This window comes from Dromiciops gliroides, chromosome 4 (assembly GCF_019393635.1).
Source record: "Dromiciops gliroides isolate mDroGli1 chromosome 4, mDroGli1.pri, whole genome shotgun sequence".
Taxonomy (NCBI): domain Eukaryota; kingdom Metazoa; phylum Chordata; class Mammalia; order Microbiotheria; family Microbiotheriidae; genus Dromiciops; species Dromiciops gliroides.
The window spans coordinates 414377801-414392238 of record NC_057864.1 but is presented as its reverse complement, the minus strand read 5'-3'; the positions used below and the strand labels follow the sequence as shown (position 1 = coordinate 414392238).

General features: G+C 33.8%; 1 protein-coding gene across 4 annotated transcripts in view; it reads left to right on the top strand.

Moving 5' to 3' along the window:
• Positions 1 to 14438, top strand: part of PHF10 (PHD finger protein 10) — a 33367-nt gene that overhangs the window by 18353 nt on the left and 576 nt on the right. For 2 of the 4 annotated variants that reach the window (XM_044000940.1, XM_044000942.1), the window contains 8 exons: positions 699 to 782; positions 2617 to 2750; positions 2846 to 2995; positions 3578 to 3687; positions 5044 to 5197; positions 7646 to 7801; positions 12737 to 12845; positions 13100 to 13288. In XM_044000940.1, the coding sequence (XP_043856875.1) occupies positions 699 to 782; positions 2617 to 2750; positions 2846 to 2995; positions 3578 to 3687; positions 5044 to 5197; positions 7646 to 7801; positions 12737 to 12845; positions 13100 to 13288 (1086 nt within the window). Of the gene's footprint in view, positions 1 to 698; positions 783 to 2616; positions 2751 to 2845; positions 2996 to 3577; positions 3688 to 5043; positions 5198 to 7645; positions 7924 to 12736; positions 12846 to 13099; positions 13289 to 14438 lie in introns of those variants that run through there. The other 2 variants (XM_044000941.1, XR_006356285.1) reach the window with 2 other exon arrangements.

The window sequence follows — 14438 nt, the reverse complement described above, 5'->3', positions numbered from 1 at the left end:
ACAGCTCTAACTTGGAAAAAGACTAAAATAATGGGTTATTTTATGTAGTTATACATTATGCCTCCTTAGGATTATTATATATGTATTTTTTGTAAATTTTTAAAATGTAAATTATGATTTCAAATTGGTGGAATTAACTGCACTCAAAGAGTAGCCATTAGTGGGTTGATATGTGTAGAAAGGGGTCTACAGAGGAAGATCCCAGGGATCTTTCCTTGACTTCGTGATTAAGCATTTTTATTAATGACTTGGATATTTTGACAGTATTAAACTGGTAAATCAGAGCAGTGTTGTAGATTCAGTTTACTTAGGTTTTTAACAAATTAATTGACAAGGTTTTTCATGCTCTTCTTGTGAAAGATATGGGCTAAAGACAGGCAAATTTATGTATGTCCCTTTCACTTGAAGGCTTGAAGTGAGGCTGCTTGTCCACCTGTTAGCAGCTGGAAAGGAATTTTCAGTCGGGTATGGGGGGGTGGGGGGGCTCAGTGACCTCTGAGGCCTTTCAAACTCTTAAGATTCTTTGATTCTATTTGATTATTGTCACTAGTTCCCTGATATTGAATACATAAAATATAAAACCAGTTTTTAAAAACATTATTTTAAAGGATTTTCTTGGAAGTTCTTTTAATATGCATTTGATATTTGAAGTACATAATATTTCACAACTTTTAATAGCGTTTTGTTTTTTTCTGGAGATTTAGAGCGACGAGATTTGTCTCACAAGGAGAAGCTCTATCTTAGAGAATTAAATGTCATCACAGAGACTCAATGCACACTAGGTAATACAAGATTTTAATTATAGTGCTTATTGACAGCATTTAACTAATGTTTTCAAGATAATATTTTAAAGGACTTAGTCCAGTCTGGCTCATACTACATGCTTAACAAATGCCCATTCCCTCCATTCCTCTCTCCCTTTGGATTATTTTTGCCTTCTTAAAATATTAGGCAAAATTAAATATTTAGATTTAAAAATTAGATTCTAAAATAAAATCTCATTGTCATTCATTGTTAGAAATTTAAAGGAAAAACTTGATTAATAAAATTACAATAAAAATTTTCTTATTGTTTTGAGAGATAATACAGGTAACTAGTGTTTGGATTTTTAAAAATAACATCTTGGGCAGCTAGGTGGCATAGTAGATAGAGCACTGGCCTTGGATTCAGGAGGACCTGAGTTCAAATCCGGCCTCAGACACTTAACACTTACTAGCTATGTGACCCTGGGCAAGTCACTTAACCCCAATTGCCTCACCAAAGACAAACAAACAAACAAACAAACAAACCCAATAAAAATAACATCTCATTCTATTTGCAAAATCAGTTTTAATGTTTTGGAAAAAGGTGCTTATTTTATACATTTCAGATATATAATTTTTAGACTGCTAAATAGGCTGTGCTTATTTTGTAAACTCTGTGAAATCATCTCAGTTTTTTCCTTAATTTTATTTTATATTTCTTTTATTTAGGTTCATATTCCAAGACATTTTTTTTCTCTACTAGTTAGGTTTCTTACTATAAATTCATAAGAATCCTTTCTAACACTATGAGAAATTACTTTTATGGGTTTATTTTAATTTTCTCTGAATACCTTTATGTGGAACTTTAATTTGAATTGAGGGTCATTTCAGGATACTAAGAAATAAATGCATTATGTTGAAAATATTTCTTAGCTATGTTTTCAGGATTTTCATCAGAGATTTAAAAATCAATGAAAATAATGCACCTCATATCCAATATATAGTTCATTGAAAATATAGCTGAATTTTTCTCTTCCAAATAATAAGTAAAAGAGTGCATAGTTTTCCTCCAGTAGTCTTTTTCTAATACCTCATTGTGGTGGAGAATGACCCTGAGGTCTCAAAGACTGCTAGTGGAACAGAAATTATGGTTGGTGCTACTAAATTTCAACAGAGACCTTCCCATGGCCTATAGTCTGTCTATTATCTGAGGACTAATCAGGTTAAATTTAGAGGTTCATCCCCAGAAAGTTGACCATCATGTGGTAAATTTTTTCAGCAATAGAAATTTCTGAAGGCTATCTACTAATGCATAGAGAGGTTGTGATCTTTCACTATAGGTGGAGGGAGTTAGTCCCCTCCTTTACACTAGTAGTGTTAGATTCAAATAGAAATGGGGGCCATTAACCATACATAAGGATCACTGTTGCTGCATCACATATTAATGTTACCTGCGTCTTATTTTTATTTATTTTGTTAAATATTTGCCAATTCCATTTTAATATGTTTTGGGGACTTAAGTATTGTGAGTGCATTTGACCTCAAGTATTGTATGTTTGACTCCTGCGTTAAATCATTCAAGTAAAAAGGATGGGAAGTCTTTATTGCATAGAATTTGAACAGGAGCCTGGCTAAAAAAATTGATCTATGTTACTTTTGGAATTTGTCAATAGGTTTAATTTTTTAAAAATCATTTTAGGTTTGTTTAGTTTTACTTTATGGCTTTCTGAGTTTTAACTTTAAATATTAGCAAGAATACTTGTAGATTTGAAGATTGGGGAACTTTTAAAATCTTGGCGGCTGGAGGAGAAAGGTGTTTATTTAGCAAAGTGGTCTGTCCCTTTAGCATTATTACTCTTTTTATTCAAAATAGGTCTGACAGCATTACGTAGTGATGAAGTAATTGATCTAATGATAAAAGAATACCCTGCTAAACATGCAGAATATTCTGTTATTCTTCAAGAAAAAGAGCGTCAGCGAATAACAGATCATTATAAAGAATACTCTGTAAGTGATCTCTGATTAAACTCTGCTTTGTTTAACTATGGAAAGGTAAGGTTTCACAAGTTTTGTTTTGACTTCTAGTATTACCACTATTTCAGCAAATGCAACAACAGAACACTCAGAAGGTGGAAGCCAGTAAAGTGCCGGAATATATTAAGAAAGCTGCCAAGAAAGCTGCTGAATTTAACAGCAATTTAAACCGAGAACGAATGGAAGAAAGAAGAGCCTATTTTGATTTACAGACACATGTATGATAGTTTAAATTGATTGATTGATTAATATACATAGCTAAAACAGTAGTGGTACCCATTTTCTCTAGTTTCCTGTCTTTGCCTAATAAATTTCTGATAGTATTTATTTATGGTTTAAGCCCCACTTGCTTCCAATAATGGAATGAGGTTGTATACCCCTCTCCTTTTTCCTCATAAAACTTAAAACACAAATAAAATTGGAAGATAGTTGCAAAAAAATGAAACAAATAAAAGACCAATTAAAAGGAACAGAAAAATGTCCTAAGAATTTAGCATGAGTTAATTACTGCTATTAGCTACATAGTAGAATATAAGCAGTCTCTTGAATTTTTGTCTTTACCCCCATTACCACAAAACACATACAGTTATGCAGAATTAGATATAACCATATGGATATACATATATATATATATATATATATATTTTAGATATAACCATATGGAGATAGATATATAGATATATATAAGTATATATGAAGTAGAGAGTGATATAGATATGATTACACACACACATATATATATATATATATATATGTATGTATATATATTTTAAACTTTATAAAAATTAAACTTGATGCAGGTTATCCAGGTGCCTCAAGGAAAATACAAAGTATTGCCTACAGAACGAACAAAGGTTAGTTCGTATCCGGTGGCCCTTATCCCAGGACAGTTCCAGGAATATTACAAAAGGTATTTAATATTTTTACTTATTGTTAGAATTGGCTATTGGCTGATTTTTAAACTAAACTATTTTACATGACTACAAAACTATCATGAATTCTTTCTACCTCAAATGGAAGTGTAATGGGTTCAGGGATTCTTAAGTCCATGCTAGGGAAGGAGAGTCAGTTCAACAAATATTTGAGCCTTGTCCATAGGGTCTTTTGTCAGGTAGCTGTCCCCTTTGTTCACTGTCCCATTCTCTTTCTCACACACAGAAACAGCCCTGCAGCTCTACTTTTCTTCTTTCCCTGGGTCTTGAGAGTGAAGGGGAAAGCAGAAGTCGGCATAGGCTTCAGATCATCATCCTATTTCCTTTTTTTTTTTCCCCGTAAGGTTGTCATAGTCAGGCATACCTTTTTGGGGGGGGGGGGGTGGGGAATGAGGGTTAAGTGATTTGTCACACAGCTAGTAAGTGTCAAGTGTCTAAGGCCAGATTTGAACTCAGGTCCTCCTGAATCCAGGGCTGGTGCTTTATCCATTCTGCCATCTAGCTGCCCGCGCCCCCCCCCCCCCCCCCCCCCCCCCCCCCCCCCCCCCCCCCCCCCCCCGTCATCCTATTTCTTACACACACACCATGTCCCTGGGCCTCTTTCCTACCCTGATCCTAAGTGCATTGAACCCTTAGTTTAGCTCATCTTAACTTGATAAAGTCAGATTAAAATGCAAGGCTAGAGTAATTTTTTTCTTTTCCAAACACTCCACATTATCAGACAGGTCAGTAACTTTTTTTTTTTTTTGCGGGGCAATGGGGGTTGTGACTTGCCCAGGGTCACACAGCTAGTAAGTGTCAAGTATCTGAGGTCGGATTTGAACTCAGGAACTCCTGAATCCAGGGTCGGTGCTTTATCCACTGCGCCACCTAGCTGCCCCCCGGTCAGCAACTTTTTAATATGTTATTGAAATCCACACCCTACAAACCCTTCGTGTCACTTTTACTGATCCCCCCCATAGTATCTTTTGATAATAACGTAATGGATAGTTTATATTATTCAGTCAACAAAATGTTGTAGTTTTTCTCTTTTAAAACATTTTGTAATTGTGTGAAGGCAGCTTGGTAGAGTAGAAGAAGCACTCTAGGTAGCCTCGTTGGAAGCCAACCATCCTCTCTCTGCCATCTAGCACCTTTGTAGCCAGGGAAAGTCACATCACCCTAGCTTCTTCCTCTAAAATGTGGGAGTTGGTCTAGATGTTCCAAGGTCCCTTTCAGCTCTAAATCCAGTGATCCTATCAATAAATTTTTTTGAAGCTTTGAATAAAAAGTAGATAATTCCACTAACATTTCAAGGCAAACTGACACTGAGAAGAATTGTCACTGAATTTTAGGTACTCACCAGATGAACTACGTTATTTGCCATTAAACACAGCACTCTATGAACCCCCCCTGGATCCTGAGTTGCCTGCTTTAGACAGTGATGGAGATTCAGATGATGCAGAAGATGGTAGAGGTGATGAAAAACGAAAAAACAAAGGCACTTCGGTAAGATGTTATATTAAGATTTTTTAGTGGATTAATGCTTCTCCCTTCTTTGAAATTAATTGCTTAAAGATAATTTTTAAAATTTATTTTTAACTTTTATTTAATTATAAAAGTATTTTATTAATTTCCAGTTACATGTAAAGATAGTTTTCAATATTTGTTTTCTCATAAGATTTTTAGTTCCAAATTTTTCTCCCTCCCACCCCCTCAAAGACAAAAAGCAATCAGGTATAGGTTATATATGTACAATCATATCACATATATGTCTGCATTAGTCATTTTGTGACAAAAGAATCAGAAAACAAGGGAAAAACCTCAAAAAAGAAAAAAAAAGTAGAAACAATATGGTTCAATGTGCATTCAGAATCCACAGTTCTTTTTTTCTGGATGTGGAGAACGTTTTCCATCATGAGTGCTTTGGAATTGTCTTGAATCATCGCACTGCTGAGAAGAGCTAAATCTATCACAGTCGATCATCACACAATGTTGCTGTTACTGTGTACAATATTCTTCTGGTTCTGCTCACTTCACTCCACATCAGTCCACTTAAGTCTTTCCAGGTTTTTCTGAAATCTGCCTGCTCATCATTTCTTTTTTTTTTAGTGAGGCAATTGGGGTTAAGTGACTTGCCCAAGGTCACACAGCTAGTAAGTGTTAAGTGTCTGAGGCCGGATTTGAACTCAGGTACTCCTGACTTCAGGGCCGGTGCTTTATCCACTGCGCCACCTAGCCGCCCCTCTGCTTATCATTTCTTACAGCACAGTAGTATTCCATTACATTCATATACCACAACTTGTTCAGCCATTTCCCAATTGATGGTCATTTCCTCAATTTTCAATTCTTTGCTATCACAAAGAGAACTGCTATAAATATTTTTGTACTTATGAGTCCTTTTCCCTTTTCTGTGATCTTTTTGGGATTTGAAGATAGTATCTTGAAGATAATTGCTTTATTATGAAAATTATAGAATTTTTATTGTTTAATGTTGTGTCCAAACGTCACTGTTAGTATTTTTCTTTTGAATAAGAGGAGGTTATGTATAATTTGGAAAAAGTTTGACAAATGTATATATTTACAAACTATGTGGCACATTTGATAAATCTTGAATCATAATCCTTTTCCTGGCATAGATTTTTTTGGGGGGCAGCTAGGTGGCGCAGTGGACAAAGCATCGGCTCTGGATTCGGGAGGACTGGAATTCAAATCTGACCTCAGACACTTGACACTTACTAGCTGTGTGACCCTGTACAAGTCACTTAACCCTCATTGCCCCGCAAAAACAAAACAAAACAAAAACCAACCCAAAAGAACAAAAAACAAAATAAAGGGAAAGTCAGTACTATTTGTAAAATTAAAAATAGATGTTCACTAAAGCTGTTGAAAAATAGTTTACAACTTCAGTAGATCCAATTTTAATAGCATTTAAAAGTACCTCATACTCTTGAGATTTAAAGAGAATATTTAATAGAAAATATATTGCTCCACTTTTGGAGGCAGTAACACCTTCAAACCACTAAAATACATCAATAAAATAATAGGAATAATGGAGGGCCCCTTTTTGAGTTTTTCCTTCATCTCTAGGATTTGTGCTTTGAGTTATTTTCCAGGTAGCATTGAGGTATACCTCATGAATTTCCTTGCTTCAGGACCAAAGGCAAGGGTTCGAGGTTCTTACTAGTTAAAGAAATTGAGTCTATGGCTTTTGATTTAATTATACCATATCTCAACCAGAGGATGGAATAGATCATAGATAAGCCAGTCCAGTGAATCTAGTGGCCTGAAAGAATGTGTGCCTCCCAAATTAGCCATTTATTTCCTAATCACTTATAGGTCTATTGCTTGAAGTTGTTTATTATTTAAGTATAAAAAGATGGATAATTTTGTGGTCTTGGAAAGATTATAGTAGCATTTCTCAACCTCATTTCTTTTATTCCAGATTACATTTACAATTATAAAAATTTCAGAAAGTTCTTTACCTATGTGTTCTCTTGTGTCCTCTTGGTGATGTTATTAAATCCAAAATAAAAATCCATGTACATTATTTTAAACTATCAAATTATTCTAATAAAATTTTAGTATATGTATAGCAAAAACAGATAGAAAATGGACTATAAATACATGAAATAATTCAGTTATTTTTGCTAATTTATTCTCTACTAAGTCTGAAGAAAAACAGAATCATAAGTTTTCTAGCAGACGAAATGTTTATTTAGCTTTTTGCTAAATCAGGTAAGAAATGAAAGCAAAGTTCATTTGTTTGAACTACTTTAGGCTCCATTGGGGACAAGGGGGGAAAGTGTCTATTTTGTATGTTTTTTAAAGCTTAAAACTGCACAAAGATGGGAACCCCCTGTTTTTAAATTAATCCTTTTTAAGCAACTTAGATAAAAAAATTCAAAATAAAACCCATCTTCTTTCCAAAGAAATGTTGTGCTGTTTATATTTTAGGACAGTTCCTCTGGCAATGTATCTGAAGGTGAAAGCCCTACTGACAACCAGGAGGATTCTTTTCAGGGAAGACAGAAAACAAGAGATAAAACTGCTACGCCAAGAAAAGAGGGCTCCAAACGTTCTGTACTATCCAAGTCAGTTCCTGGGTACAAGGTAGAAGAAAAAAGCCCCTGACTCAGCTTCTTTCTGACCAGCCTCTCTCCCTGAAATATTTAACTTTGGTTTTCAAAATGTGGAACTTCTGCTTGCCGTACTTCACTAGCTGCTCCTCTGTGGTGTGTTCGATCTGTTTGCTTCCTTCCTTTTTGCTTTATTCACTGGGTGCTTTTCTGTTACTTTGGCTATTTAGTAGCTTTTGTTTCTGTATCTTAACAGATTATGATAGAGGATTTTTTTCCCCTTAAAAATGTGCAGGCAAGTATGCATTTAAAAATTTTATTTTCTAGGCAATAAGTTTACATTTATTTCATCTTTGCTTTAAGTAATGATGCTACCTGGCATTTAATACTTGTCATTGCGTATCAGTATTTAGAAGAGCCAAACCAATGCTATGCTGTAAAGTATCACTATACAGATGGATATATAGTTAGATTAATTATATTTCTAGAGTGCCTTTCACTGAGAAAATCCAAAATTAATTTAGTCTATAGAGTATTGATCCATTAGCAAGTGTAGCCATTGCTGGGATAGAACATCTTTTTAGTATGTTAGACAGACTTCTGCTATTAAAATTTAACAAATACATAGTCTGATAGGAATATGGTTCTGCATCACTGCAGTTTTAACTTAGTCCAATTCTTTGGTTTTTAAGTGGTCTCTTTGAACAATGTATACAGAATGATAATTCAGCTAAAGTGTTGTGTACACTCAAATTCTAAAATGAATTATCTGTATTAGGTTTAGATGAGGGGACAGGGTAAAGGAAGAGGAAGGTTGGGTGCCCAATTTTGTACTTTGAGATTAAGTACAGCATAAAAGGAGTTGGAATTTAACTGTACAATTTTCAGTTTAGGAAATACCTAAGGATATTTCAAAATGTTGGAAAGTAGAGCTGAAATGTGAAAATAGGTACTAGGTGATCTTTTTTCATAGTGTTTAATAGCTTATTTGAAGTTGTACTGAAGGAAAGATATGGAGCAAAGTGATCAGGAAGATTTATTGAGTAGAGCTGTTAAATTTGTTTTATAAGATTGTGAGTCGGGGGTCAGTATTTCAGAAGAAAAACTTTTACTAAGCTATTTATGACTCCCCTTTTCTATATGTATTTCCTTTTCTTGTTAAGTCAAACAGCTATCAGTTATTTTGTAACTAATTGAAAAATGCTTCCATAGACCATTTTACACTTTAGTACATGTTTTTATAGTCTCTAACAAACATATTTTAAGCTTTAGCCAGTATCTGCTCTTCTAGAGGTGGCTTAAACATGTTGGAAATTCATAGTTTTTAACAATTACATTTTAATGGATAGAACGTAATTATTTAGTTATTTATTCAAGACTTAAATTTCTGCCCAGTAATCATAAGCAAATGAAATCCAAAGATGAATTTTAGAGAGGTGAATTTTCATGATGAATATGTACTGCTGGTCCAATACAACTAGGAACTTCAGATAAGAGTAACAAACGTAAAAGGTCATTGTCCTATTTTAATTTAGTCTTAATTCTTCTCAGTCTTAAGTGATCTTTTTGAACATAAAGAGAGGAAACTAGACTAATCATGGGTAAGAGAAAGGGGATGTTGAAATAAATGTTAAACTATGTATGTAATACTACAAACTAAAAAGGAAGAGACCTGTCAATTCAATACTATCATTGGTTTAATACCTAAGAAACAGTTACATATTAACTTGAAAGTTTAGCACCCAGAGTTGTTAAAACACATCATGGAGCATGTATGTTATATCTTTCTCCATACCTTTCAGTCCTTAATGTTTCTGATACTTAAAAGATTGGCGTTCTGTTCATTGATTTCAGTGACAGCTCTGAAGATATAACAAGTATCTGATTCAATATGAACATGCTTAGTAGAAGTTAACCTTGATGTGAAAAAAAATGTAAGCAGTATTGAAATGCCAGAATGTGCCTAAATGTTGGGGTACTTTAAACTCAAGGCTCTATTTAGACTTTACAAGATGCGAGTTTTTAACATCAAAATATTTATGGTGTTTTGCTCTAGATTCACTCTTGCTTGCCCTTAGTTTATTTATAGGAGAGTCTTCTCTAGGTTACATTAACCTGACGATAAATCATAATTGTTAGGACAGGACTACAAGTATATAATGAAAACCTATGTTATGTCAGTACTGCTATAAAAATTTCTTAGCTTTTGGTTATTTTTCCCCTAAGCAGGAAAACTGATGTGTTAAAAGACTTTTTTTTGGAGGGGGAGGGGGCAAGATTTTTTAAAAGATGCTTAGAACTGATAAGATACATATCATTTAATTTGTTGCAAATATAAAATTTTGATGTTGCTGCAACTAGTGGAAATAAGTCTATCCCAATTTGGCCACCACAGGGTTCTATTCTCTGAATCTTCAGGAGAGTTTTGCACATTCTTATTATTACCCTTTGTCCCTCGTGCCTACAATCCACTAAGAGACTAGATCCCAGAACATTTTATATTTGTTTTATGTGAAAATCCTACATGCAAGCAGTCTGAATGAGTAGAGTATTTGATTGAGACTAAGCTAAAGCAGCAGCGCAGGAAACACCACGACGAAGGTGTCTCTCTCACTGTCATTCTCTTGGTCTCTAGTTTTCTTTCATTCCTTTCTCTCTCTTTCCCTCCTTTAATTTTTTTTTTTAATCAAGATGAAGACCATTGGGTAAGATGATATCAAGCTTAAGAGTAAACTTAGAATTTTCCTGGTATCTTCTTTTCTCCTAGTTTTTTCTTTTCATGTATTTTTATGATTATAGAACTTGAACTGCTCTGGAATGTGACTATATTTAACTTTGCCTTTTATTTCCCCTGCATTGTTTTGTAAAGGAGCTTCTATAATTGAAGAACCCTTTCTTAGAACCTAATATTAAGGGGGTAGTACTTCACTGTTTTTAGTGAAATGTGTTAGAGAGAACAGAAAGACTATGCCAGTATCTTACTTTAAAATGCAAGTATTAAAAAAATAAGTCTACCTGGTACATTTAGCACACAGGTACAATAACCAAAATTCTACTTAGCTTTGGTGGATTGAGAGGGAATTTCCTGCTATATGTTATGGCAGTTACAGACTCAATCATATCTGAACTAGAATTTGGATTAGAGAAGTGCACTTGCTAGCTAATTTTTAGTTTATGTTTCATTTAGCTTTAGGAAAATACGAGAATCTTATGCTTAGAATGTAGCAGTAACAACAGAGGGTAAAACACTGCGAGACTGAGGTTTGAGCTGTGACACTATCCTTTTGTTGGGGGGAGCCAGGGTATAAAGATAGACACAGAGGAGATGTAGAATAGGTAACAGTAAAGTTTTATATGTATGTTTTCACTTCCATGATATTTATTATTTTGTAGAGACATTTGTGAATGTTTAGATTTATTTTATTGTTTTTATTATATTTGTGTATAATACAGGTTGACTGCTTTTTTTTAAATAAATAAGCAAAAAATTCCTTATGAATGCCTCTGTCATCTTTTGCCAAGGAATATAACATTTTAAAGAGCTTTTAAATGATAACAAACTTTTCAGGCCTTACAGCTTATGAAGGTGACAAAATGAGTCTTTCAAAATTATCTTAAGGTTGGAAATTTGGGAATGAGTAGATTTGGAACTCTTCAGGGTATCTGGTATCTTATGAATGAGAACTTAAAACATATTTGGGACAGTTTTAATCAAAAAAGGCTTAAATAGTTTTTCATTTAATATAATTTTCTTTCCCTTTTTTGAAGCTTAAAAATTCATTCTCTACCAACTTTGTCCTCTTCCAGTTGGTCACACCTTCCCTTTCTTCTCTCCCCCACTGAATGGACCAGGTTTCTTTATTTTCAACTAACTTTATTTGTTTGGTACCAACAAATGTTGGTAAAGGATTTAAATTGCCTTCTACTGCTTTATGGGTATGATTGCTGCAAAACAAAAATATAGCAAGCACAGCTTGAATTCTGGTTTTATATGTGTGTGTATGTGTATGTGTGTATGTATACATATATATGTACATGTTTATATATGTATATATTACTATAAAGTATATTTAAATCCCCAACACTTTTCATTGGATTATGCATTATAAAGTGAAGTAGAAAAATTTTGGCACTAAAACTATTTTGTGTATCTTAATGAACATTTCAAAACAATTTTTTTGTTCTCATTCTTTTTGTGAAAGCAAGTTAAGGATTGCTGCCTCATTTTCTAGGGGCTTTTATGACAAGTTACTAAAAATACTAGTCTGTCTTGCCTTTCTGAAGATTTCTTATTTTTTCCTTACAAATGTCTGGTACACAATAGTGAACTTTTTTCCCTTTTAGTTTATTTTATTGAATTTGTGCTGTATGCAAGGGGACAACCACAAAATCTAGTTTTCACATAAAGAGACATTTTGTGACAGTATATTCATGAAGCCATTCTGAGTTTAAAATGTTTATAAAAAATATTTGTAATCAATCATGTAGATTGATTACAATTACTTTTGGATACATACCCCCCCAAATCTAGATATTACCCAGTCATGCAATATCATTAACTTGGACATTTTATAAAACCCAAGACTTAATCAGCAATGGGAAGAATAATTTTCATATAACATTTTCACTTTTTTACCGAAATTTTACAGTGTTAATTGGAAGGGGGGAAAGTGCAACATTGTATTCCTTCAAGTCCATACAAATTTAGTTCTGCTGATACTTGAGGAGTGTAAATTACTTCATTCAGTCTTAACATGAGCATATTATTAACCTACAATTAAAATTAAAAACCAAGACCTCAGTAGGTTATAATATGTTGCAAACCTATTCATATGTGGAGCTATATCCTACAAACAAGTTTCTCTTTAGCAAATTATCAAAGTAAAAATAAGGAGATTCATTAAAATTCCTTTTAAACCCATACTAAGTTCTTCTGGCATGAATTTATAGCCCTCTTCTACCCTTCCAGCCAAAGGTCATTCCAAATGCTATGTGTGGGATTTGTCTGAAGGGTAAGGAGTCCAACAAGAAAGGAAAGGCTGAATCACTTATACACTGCTCCCAATGTGATAATAGTGGTAAGTATTGATGTGTCTCTTAAACTTTTAAGTGCAATGTTCATTGTTTCGAAAAAGTTTGTTTTCCTCTCTGTTGAGCTAAAAGTATCAATTAGAGAGAATACTTTAAAAGTGTATACAAGGTTTAGTTTCCTTCAGACAGTCTTAACATAATACATTTTTCCTTTAAAAAAAATTAAATCAGTGTTTATTTTAGTAAAACATTTAAAATGTGAAATTTGTGTCAAGTATTACTAATATTGGTTTTGATTTAGGCCACCCTTCTTGCCTGGACATGACTATGGAGCTCGTTTCTATAATTAAGACCTACCCGTGGCAGTGTATGGAATGTAAAACATGCATTATATGTGGACAGCCCCACCATGAAGAAGAAATGATGTTCTGTGATGTATGTGACAGAGGTTATCACACTTTTTGTGTGGGGCTCGGTGCTATTCCATCAGGTAATCAACCAAAATCAGTCTTAGCATTTTGTTTTAATAGGACTTTCCAACGTTAATGTTCAAGACTAAGTAAAAATATGCAGATTATCATTAACTCTGTGAAGTTAGAGGCCATGCCTTTCTTTGTATTTCCTCCAGTCCTAAGTCTAGGTACTAATGACAATTTCACTGAATTGTTGACCAGGGGACCATTCTGTATTGAAAGTTACAAAATACTCAATGATAGAATAAAAACTGCTTATTACAAAAATTATATTCTTCATTTATTCATCATGGAGTATTTTAGGCAATTCTATTCAAACTGTTATTTGGTAAGATTTCAATTAAAGGATTACTAAAAATTTACCTGGCAAAATAAGAACTGCTATACTAAAACCATTCTGAAAATCTGTTCTGAAATGTAGAATCTAAACACTAAAATGTTATTCAAAAATGTCAGTTCTGAAATGGCCAAAGTATGAGTATCAGTTTCAAAACCTTGTGAATTTTATTTTGGTAAACTTTCATTTGCATAGTTTAATACTTTAGCTTCATATTAATATAATGAGACAATGCTGTTTTAAGTTCATACATGTTTATATAATCTGAATAATTTATTGAAGCAGCACAGTAGTTTCAAATGCTGTTAAAAGTTAAGTAATACACCTTTTGCTATGGTAACTTGATGCAAATCAAACCAAATACTTGTGTAATTGTTTTAGGTTCATGTAAATTGGGGGGGGCGGGGCAGTGAGGGTTAAGTGACTTGCCCAGGATCACACAGCTAGTAAGTGTCTAGTTCCTGAGGTTGGATTAATACTCCGGTCCTCCTGAATCCAGGGCCAGTGCTTTATCCACTGCGCCACCTAGTGGCCCCCCTTTTTTTAGGTTCATGTAATTTTAAAAACTTTTGTATAATTTTCCAAAAATTTCAGTGTAAAATATGCCTGAAAGTAAAGATGTCCAGAAATTACACTGAAGAGCTAAGCAACTTGTATCTTATTTCAGGTACTGTAGTAATAAGTATAGAATGCAGCACATTCATGCGTGGTGCTAAGGTACAATTACACATTTGATGCATTAAAGTGATGTGAAAATAGAATAGCCATGCACCTAGAATACTATGGAGACAAGCACATCAGTAATCCACAAGAAAGTTGAACAGGACAAC